Raw genomic sequence first — 10,363 nt, 5'->3', positions numbered from 1 at the left:
ATTTTAAAGTTGCTGGTCATGACCGAATAAAATAATAATAATTTGAAAATTTATTAAAATATTTATCGCATAAACTCGTGTGTTTGTTAAACAATTTAAAAAAATGGTTGTTATATTTTTAACAAGTAGTGGAAATTTTTTTATTAGCTTTCCATTAAAATTAAAAGACTGAACTTTCATGACTAAATACATTTGTTTAGAAATATAAAACGTAGTTGTGGTTGACGTATACCTGTTTAGACAGAGGGGTGCGATTGTTCTTGTTTTAAAGTGGCGCCATCTATGGCCAAGAATTCGACTTTAGCCACACACATAAATCACACCCGTTAATAGGGCTGACCCATTCATTCAACCACATATCGTAATTTTGACCTGAATCACAGAATGATTGATCTCCAATCCAGTACCCCCAGAGGTATTGATTTGTTATGGGAACATGGAGGACTTTGCGACTCCACAGATTTAATTTGCATCAGTCACCATTTACCACACGGAGAGTCTTCGGCCGGCATGGTTCGAGCCCACGAACTCTGGTGCCCTGTCGACCAGGCTATCCCAGCTTATAAAACGTAGTGGTAAACTCAAAGATATTAAACTGTATTTTACTTCTCCAATTTTTCCACCACCAGTTAATTTATTTAAGGATAGTATGAATTCGAGAAAAGTTCCATTATTTAATAAATTAGTGACATGACTTTATGTTATTTTGTAAAGAAAATATATTTGTATAACAATAGTGACCTCCAGACCTCTCTAAACGTTAAAATGGCACTTTTAACAGTTATTTTCTGCCAGACGTTTCAACAGTAGCCCAACAACTATGTATACTTACTAGCTCATTATGTGTTAATTGAAAGAGCAATTTAAATGTTACTAGTAAAATATGTAAAAAGCATTTTCATTCATAATATCTACAGTTGTTAAACATGATGAATAAGAAATATAAAATTGCAAATAAAATAAAAATTAAGAAGTTGCTTCCCCACAGCAAGAACATTGCTTCCTTTTTTTTTTCGACTTAAAAGTTTAATATTTTGACATGCGACTACATAAGAAAATATGACACATTTTTTTTCCTCTAGGAAAAATTCGCAGAGAACTTTTGTTAGGTAAGTATCATAAGTATTTCATTTGTTTACTCAAACCCTGTTAAAACAACCCTGTCAACGAAAAGATCTTGCGGACGAAATGACCTTGTCGACGAATCAACACCGATTCCGAAACGACCCTTTTGTCGAAATAACCCTGTCGATGAAACAACCGAGTCGATGAAAAGACCTTTTCAATAAAAAGATCGTGAGGACGAAATGACCCCTACCGATGTAACAACTCAGTCAAAGAAAAAGCCTGTCGACGAAACGCCTGTCGACGACGATGTGTAAGAAATAACCTAGTCATTTAAGTAATGTCGATAAATTGCTCTATCGAATGAAATGAAATGAAATAGACCCATACAGAAGGGAACAAAAATTAAATGGCTCAAAAGTGATCAGATTAACTTGCTAGGAATATTATCGTCCATAATCTCATTTGAATCATTGGAGTTGTATTACAGCAGATTGCAATGAGCAAGTCTTAATGTAGAAGGTTATAATAAGGAAATTTCTGGAAAGCTATCAGGTTAAATCTCTGTGAAAGTTGTCCTCCTAACAACATCTGATTCATTAAAATTGAAGTATTGTAGCAGATTGCAATTAGGGCAAGACTGTATACAGAAGGTTACAATTGAGAAATTGCTCGAAAGAAATCAGATTAAATAGTTAGAAATAATATCTTCCCGGCGTGCAATTTTATCAATAATTAATTTGGTTGATTAGTTGGTTCTAATGCTGTTGTTGTTAATTTACGTCGCACTAGAGCTGCGCAATGGGTTATTGGCGACGGTCTGGGAAACATCCCGGAGGATGATCCGAAGACATGCCATTACAATTTTGATCCTCTGCGGAGGGGATGGCACCCCCGCTTCGGTAGCCCGACGACCTGCTCGTGAATGGTTCTAATGCCACTTGCAACACGGACAAGCCTGCTTGGTGAAACCGAGCAGATTTAAGGCAGAGAGTGCGTTTCTTGCTTTTCAGTGGCGCCATATATGGCCAAAAATACGACTTCTGTCACATCTTACGTCACACCCGTTTATAGGGCGGACCCATTCATACATCCATTCATTCATCCACAGATCGGGTCCTCGGTAAACTGTTCTACCGTAAAGTGCTCGACTTCGCGTGCAGATCGTCGGGCTACCGAAGAGGGGGTGCCATCCCCACTGCAGAGGATTAAAATTGTGGATCATCCTCAATTGTGGATCCTTCGGATCATCCTCAGGATGTTTCCCAGACCGTCGCCAATAGCCCATTGTGCAGCTCTAGTGCGACATAAATGAACTACAACAACAACAACAATAATCATCCACAGATCATAATTTTGACCTGAATCAGAGAACGATCGATCTCCAATCCAGTATCCCCAGAGGTATTGATTTGTTATGGGAACATGGAGGACTTTTGCGACTCGACAGATTTAACGTGCATTAGTCACTTTACTACACGGGGAGTCTTCAGCCGGCGGGGTTCGAACCCACGACCTCTCGGACATAGGTCCAGCGCCCTACCGACCAGGCTATCCCGGCCTATAATTAATTTTGACTAAGAAAGCAAAAAATGTTGTTGTTATCAACCACCAACGTTACCAACTTTACCAGTCGTTACCAACGCAGGAAATAAATTTTATTTTATAAACTGTAGATCACGATTTCTAAGCTAGAAAAACTAAATACGTGAGTGTATTGCATGATCTGAAATTTTTATCTCAATTGAATATTTACTTTTATCATTGTATCGTTCGTAGAGGTACTAAAGAATTACAGAGATTACGTATCTAATTTTACAAAATAACATATAACATCACGAAATAAATATATATATAAATGGGTCGCCTCTTTGACAAAAAAGCATTAGCTACAGTGAGAAGGTTCAACTAGATACCATACAAAATGAAATATCTTATTTTTATTCTCATATCAAGTTTATCATTTGTTTGGGTGAGTACTATTAATACTTCATTTAGCATGTATTTTACTTCATCATACTTTTTATAACGAGAACGAAAATGTATCGTTAAAAAACGAAAGAAAAACACATTCAAATTTTTAACTAAATTATGTACTTAGAAAATAAGTGGAAAAATTTTAATTAAATTTTACAATTAATAATGAGTGAGGAAAAAGCCAAAATGGCGAAAGTTTACAATTAATAATGAGTTTAACTTGAAGCAGAAAGGGGAATTTTTGGGGAAAATTTATTAATTTGTAATTTTTCTCGAAACAAGTCTGCACATATCACCAACTGGACAGCCCCTGCAAGATTATTTGAGAAATTTTTTTTTAAATACTGCATTGTAAGAACTGGTGTAATACATCTTTAAATCTGACGTTGAAAAACTAAAAAAAAAAATGTATGAATTAACAATTTACTTATAATGAATCCTAAATAGAGCTTTTATATACATTTTTTCGCGTTTAATTTAATTAAACACTCGTAATAAAAAAGCTTGTTATTAAACTTATTCGCATCATACGGGAATTATTTTTGCTTCTGGAAACGCTAACGCTTTCGATGCACCAAGAAATTCTATACAATTGAAATATGAGTTGGCGTATGTATGCTGTTGTCTTAAACATTAGTATGCATCTACANGTTAAGTTTAGTTCGTATTCGATTTTAGAAATAGATTTTATTTTAAGAATTAGCGTATATGTAATCCAAGATAAATGATTCATTATATAATATCGTGAAAATAACTTTACTTACTCTTATGGGCATAGAATCCTACTATACTTAGAAATTTTAGTGTTACCGAATATCAAATATTATGGAGACTTTAGTGTTACCGAATATCATGTATTGTGGAAATTTTAGTGTTACCGAATTTCATATATTGTAGAAATTTTAGTGTTACCGAATATCATATATTGTGGAGACTTAAGTGTTACCGAATATCAAATATTGTGGAGACTTTAGTGTAACCGAATATCAAATATTGTGGAAATTTTAGTGTTACCGAATATCATATATTGTATACAATAGACCAAGTAGTGTAAGAGACCATTCTAAAATTAGAACATTCATAAATTCAACTGTTTCATTTCATTTTAGGAGTGCATTAAGATGAGTTTTTTTACCTTTAAGAAAGGGAGAGGTGCATTATTTGGTTTTGTATCAATAAATATTAATTACATTTAATTAATGTTTGCATAATTAAAACTTATTTTTTGTATATTAATATATTATTATTTTCCAGAATATTTAAAGATGTTAATATAATATATATAAAAACAATCTCTATCTGAAGACTAATGCTGATTGAAGCTTTGCAACTTGCGTGATATTTCTATTAATTTCGTAAATCGAAAACATCAGCAAGGTTAATAAATAAGCTTTTTTTAATAAGCTTTTTTTTTAAGAAAATGGTATCGTGATAAGTAAAATGCGCATTATACTTAGGATTAAAAATTATTGCTTACGTGATATTTCTGTTAATTTGGTAAACCATTTAAAATTACGCTATTTAAAATGTCATAAAACATTGGAAAAAAACTTATACTTTACGATTTATAATGTTTTTGCCTTTTGCTAAAAAGATAGTGAAAAGTTAAGTAAATACGATGAAGTTAGTTTGGATTGAATTATCTTTGAATAAATGAACTTTATAACTCTGTGTTATAATCCAAAAATATTTTAATTCGATTAACAAGATATGGTGAAATACGTAAAAAGTTAAATTAGCATTAAATGGTCTAAACTTTAGACTGCTCTTTATTTCCTAAATATTTTTGGATCAATAGTGGAATTCGTTGGTAAAAGGTCTGTTTTATCAAAGAAAGTACGCTTCTGTGTCTGGTTTATAACTTCATTTGCTCTAATTAATTAGTTAACACCAAAATGTTTTATAAACTTGTAAAGAGAAATAATTCTGAAGGTTTTAGAATGATTGATATTGTTACCAAACATTTAAAAGCATCACCACGATAAAAATAGAACAAAGTAATGTATCATACACGTTTTTGAATCGTTTATACTACATAGTTTGAAACAAAGAATCATGGTTTAAAATATAAAGCCAGCAACCACTGGAATTTTACTTTCCATAAAGGCATAGAAAGTAGGAAGTCATGTATCTATCTCAAATATATAAATGGAAAAAGTGGTAAAACATACCAATTAATACCAATAAAAGTATACCAATTAATTGGTTGTATAACTGAAATAAAAACTGAAGTATATACTATATAGCTAAATTAATGGACANTCAAGAATATTTAAAGATGTTAATATAATATATATATAAAGACAATTTCTATCTGAAGACTAATACTGATTGAAGCTTTGTATGTTGCGTGATATTTCTGTTTGTTTTGTAAATAGAAAACATCAACAAGGTTTTCCGAAAAATATGCCCTTTTTTAAGAAAATGGTATCGTGCTAAGCAAAGTGCGCATTATACTTAGAATTAAAAATTATTGCTTACGTGATATTTCTGTTAATTTAGTAAACCATTTAAAATTGCATTCTTTAAAATGTTATAAAACATTGAAAAAAAATTTGTACCTTACGATTTATAATGTTTTTGTCTCTTGCTAAAAAAAATAATAAAAGATAGTGAAAAGTTAAGTAAATACGATGAAGTTAGTTTGGATTGAATTATCTTTGAATAAATGAACTTTATAATTCTGTGTTATAATTCAAAAATGTTTTAATTCGATTACCAAGATATGGTGAAATACGTAAAAAGTTGGATTAGCATTAAGTGGTCTAAGCTTTAGACTGCTCTTTACACCACATTTCCCAAATAATTTTGAGATTAATAGTGGAGTTCGTTGGAAAAAGGTCTGTTTTATCAAAGAAAGTACGCTTTTGTGTCTGGTTCATAACTTCATTTGCTCTAATTAATTAGTTAACACCAAAATGTTTTATAAAGAAAATGTTTTGTAAAGAAAAATAATTCTGAAGGTTTTAGAATGATTGATATTGTTACCAAAAATTTGAAAGCATCACCACGATAAAAATAGAACAGAGTAATGTATCATACACGTTTTTGAGTCGTTTATATTATTTGAAACAAGGAATCATGCTTTAAAACATAAAGCCAGCTACCGCTGGAATTTTTTTTCCATAAAGGAATGGAAAGTAGGAAGTCTTATATCTATCTCAAATATATAAATGGAAAAAGTGATAAAACATACCAATTAATACAAATAAAAGTATACCAATTAATTGGTTGTACAACTGAAATAAAAACTGAAGTAAGCTGAATTAATGGACAAATGGTTATAATTAATTTAGGAGAAAATATTAAACATCTCCATACTCATATTGAAACCAATGATTATTTAATTTCGGTAAAAAAATACTAACTAAAACAAAAGTTAGAGCTATGTACTAAAAAATTAATAGTTTAATTAATAGTGCAACTCAATTAACTCAATAATTATAGTTTCAAAATTAATAGTGCAATGGTTTTCATTCGTTTAANTTTGATGAAATCGGTCATTTTAAGGCAGGCAGATACCTTAATAGTGCAATGGTTTTCATTCGTTTAAAAAAAAGCGTAAAAATTGTCGTGCTGTTATGACGCCGATAATGCTTAATTTATCTTGGTAATAGGTCCTAATTGAAAGGTCCTAAATTAATTATGAATTATCTTCCGAAAAGCAAAACTTATGGATAAAAGATACTAATTCTTTCAGGAGGAATATGAATAATCGTCATACTAATATTGATTGCTTAAATCGTGATACTAATATTGCTCATTAAAAATGCTGCTAAAATTAATTAGATCATGGACACTTTAATTTGTATGGTAATTGGTGCAATTTTAGCAAATACCAAATACACCGAAGAGCCATTACATTATGACCACCCTGCCTCAAAACTGCCAGCACCCGCCGTGGCATTGATTCCACAAGGTGCTGATAGGTAGTCTGAGGTATCTGGTACCAAGCGCACACCAACTGGTCCAGCAAATCCCTCACATTGCGAGGGGGAAGCGTGGCAACACGAATTTGGTTTTCCAAGTAGGACCACAAATGCTCTATTGCAGTGATTATCAAACTTATTTCTTTTATCGCTCCCTTTGAAAATCAATTATTTTTCAGCGCCCCCCATTTTTTATACACCCCTTAAACTTAAAAACCACAATTTCATTACTTTAATTAATTTAGTTATACATATTAGTCGGTTCTNTATGACATGGTGCATTATTCTGTTGGTAAACACCATCCCCCGCAGGAAAAACTGTTGCCATGACTGGGTGGACCTGGTCTGCAACTATGACGATTATGGGTCCTAATGTGCCCCATGAAAACATTGTTCCTGGGCGAGAAACCATGAAAACCTGGGCGAGTCCATTGTTATAGATGGAGGGTGGTAATAATGTAATGGCTCTTCGGTGTATAATGTAGACAAAATTAATATATTTGGTACCTATTAAAACTGCTTTAATACTGAGCAGTTTCAATATAGATAATGTAGAAAGATGTGTTTTATTGGTCTTCAACAGCGATAGGAACCATAAAAAATCGTTTAATTTAGGTAAGTTTTGAGATCATTATTTTAAAAAATACTCAGTACAGTTAATCTTTATTTTGATGGAAGGAACTACTAAAATGTTTTTCACCTAATCTAATAATGCAAAGCCAGCAATAAGAAAATAATAATAAAGAAAGAGAAATTATATTTGATTTAGCTTTATTAATTGAGTTTGTATAGGGGTTTTCGTTTTGAGCATGACTTCGTACTGTTTTTCAGTTTTAATTTATTAACGGTTCAATTTCTTTTTTCCCCGCACGGAGTCAGCTTATTATAAATAAAATCGAGTACAAATTAATATAAACTACTGTATACTCTCGATACATTAAAGTTGAAAGGACGCTAAAAAATTTTTTAAGATAGCGAGTTTCCGAGATAACAAATTCAGAGCTAAATTTGTTCAAAAATGTAGAAAAATACATTTTAAAATAGTACTCTAAAAAATAAAGCCTATAAAAACATAAGAATAACTACTCATAATTATGTATGCAATATGATTGTTGACTGTAAGTCTAAATACAATAATGATAATTTTATTTTTAAAAGTAAGACAAAAATAACTAAGCTTTGAACAGAAAATAATTGGCTTACAGTTTACTTCAAACAAGGCTTTGACATAACAAGGCTTTGAAAAAAAAAAGAGAAAAAAAACAAGAAACTTTGACGTGGGAATTAAAATGAAAATTTTGTGGATATGTAATGCCAGGAAAAAATACTTTTTCCAACATTCGAAGGTTTTCGGGATATATAAGTGTGAGGTATCAAGAGTATACTGTGTTTATTAATTTATAATTTTTGTATTTTTATTCAAGAAAACCGAAGCAGAGATCGAGTGTAGAGCCAATAGAGATTGTGCAGCGGATGAATGCTGTATGTATATCCCTGGAAATAGATTTCGCTTGCCCTCGATATGCCAAAAACGTGGAAGCGAAGGTAAATATGATTCTTCCTCAAATAGTTCTTGCTCATCAACCAAATTTTATAGGAAACTCTTTTGTTATTGGGTTAAAAACTTTGTTCAAATAAGTCAAAAAGCCATGCAAAATTAGAGATCATACATGAAACTAATTAAATACAATGTTGTTGACGTATGCCAGTTTTTTAGTGCAGGGGGTGCGATTGTTCCTGTTTTCCAGTGGCGCCATCTATGGTCAAGGATTCGACTTCTGCCACACCATACGTCACACCTGTTTATAGGGCAGACCCATTCATGCATCCATTCATTCATCCACAGATCGTAATTTTGACCTAAATCAGAGAACGATCGATCTCCAATCCAGTAACCCCACTGGTATTGATTTGTTTTGGGAACATGGAGGACATTTGCGACTCGACAGATTTAACGTGCATTAGTCACTTTACTACACGGGGAGACTTCGGCCTTTGGGGTTTGAACCCATGAACTCTCGGACATGGGCCCAGCTCCTTACCGACCATAATTAAATACAATAAACTAATTAACTTTATTCTGTATTCCGCGTATTTTATTTCGTCTATGATTAAGAAGAGATCAGGGAGATTACTCACTTTTACGTTAGTCTCGTAAGCTTCCGTGCGTAATATTGAAGCAACTGCACATGCTTGCTTCTATTTTAGATTCCCCGTATTTTTAGGTTATGTTGGCCAGACTTACGCTGTAAGCTACAAAAACGCTGTTTATAGCTGTTAAATCTTCTTCTTCTTTTTTTTATTTTTAAGCTTGCCTTCGAACTTGGACATGGAATGCAGATTTAAAAGAACTTGCATTTATAATGCGTATTGAAAAAATTTAGAAATGAATCAAGTTATCTCGCATTAATTAGTTCATTCAATAAAAAATAATTTTATTTATATTTTGTTTAACATTATTGTTGTCTAATTGTACTAGTTTTATAAGAAACTAAATATATTTTCGCTATTTTAAAATTATAAATTAAATTATTTTAACAATGCAATTTAGTTAAAAGGAAGTAAATAATCAATAAAGTTCGATAATATTTTTTAAGTATTGATATTAATAACAATAATAAGCTGCATTCTTTATCGTTGAATTCATCAAAATCTTTAATCTACCAAATTTTTCTGCTCATAGAATCACAGTTTTACTTAAAATACAGCATCCTAAATTTTTTTTTTTTTAAATTTTTTTTTAATGGCGGTCACTTGGAACTATTGTCCATTGGCCACAGAAAGTGCCAGAACTGCTAACTCTCTTTTCGTTACCCAGTGGACACCTGTGGCGAAGCCACGGCGGTGGAGCAGCGTCGCCCACGTCACACTACCACAACCCGTTTATAGGGCGGGTCACATTCACACACAAAGGAGAAAGGACATAGAACACAGATAGAAAGAAAGAAACATCCATGCCTTGCCCGGGATTCGAACCCAGAACCTTTCTGATGCAAGGACAGTTCCCTGCCCCCTACACCGGCCGGTCGGCGCATCTTAAATTGTAAGGCATCGCTTTCGTAAATTTACGGTAGCTTCCCTTATGAAAAAATCGAGGTATAAATGAGGTATAAACGAGGTATAAACGAGGTATATTTTAAAGGTATAAAGGAGGTTGTTGTTTAAATACGTCGTAAAGGTTGAAAAGGGTGCAAATGAATACCTCAAAATCAATCTCAAATATACCTTAATTATATCTCCAGAGGTATATATGTTTCAGCCTGAAGTATATTTTTTTACACTTGAGGAAGTATTTATTCAACAACCTAAGGTGTGTCATTTTACACTTCAGGTTATTATAAATCAACCTCAGGTGTATTTTGTTCGACTTCAGGTAATTATTTTTCAACCTC

At 32.3% G+C, this 10,363-nt stretch overlaps 1 protein-coding gene across 1 annotated transcript in view; it reads left to right on the top strand.

Annotated features, from left to right (window-relative positions):
- The first annotated feature begins 2,880 nt into the window (after positions 1–2,880).
- Positions 2,881–10,363, top strand: part of LOC107455241 (U3-aranetoxin-Ce1a) — a 22,282-nt gene continuing 14,799 nt past the window's right edge. The window contains exons 1-2 of the mRNA XM_043053460.2: positions 2,881–3,037; positions 8,396–8,516. Coding sequence (XP_042909394.1) covers positions 2,990–3,037; positions 8,396–8,516 — 169 coding nt within the window. The 5' untranslated portion in view covers positions 2,881–2,989. The remainder of the gene's footprint in view (positions 3,038–8,395; positions 8,517–10,363) is intronic.

This window comes from Parasteatoda tepidariorum, chromosome 9 (genome assembly GCF_043381705.1).
Source record: "Parasteatoda tepidariorum isolate YZ-2023 chromosome 9, CAS_Ptep_4.0, whole genome shotgun sequence".
NCBI classification, from domain to species: domain Eukaryota; kingdom Metazoa; phylum Arthropoda; class Arachnida; order Araneae; family Theridiidae; genus Parasteatoda; species Parasteatoda tepidariorum.
The sequence above is the reverse complement of the archived record's forward strand: the minus strand, read 5'-3'. Positions and strand labels throughout refer to the sequence as shown.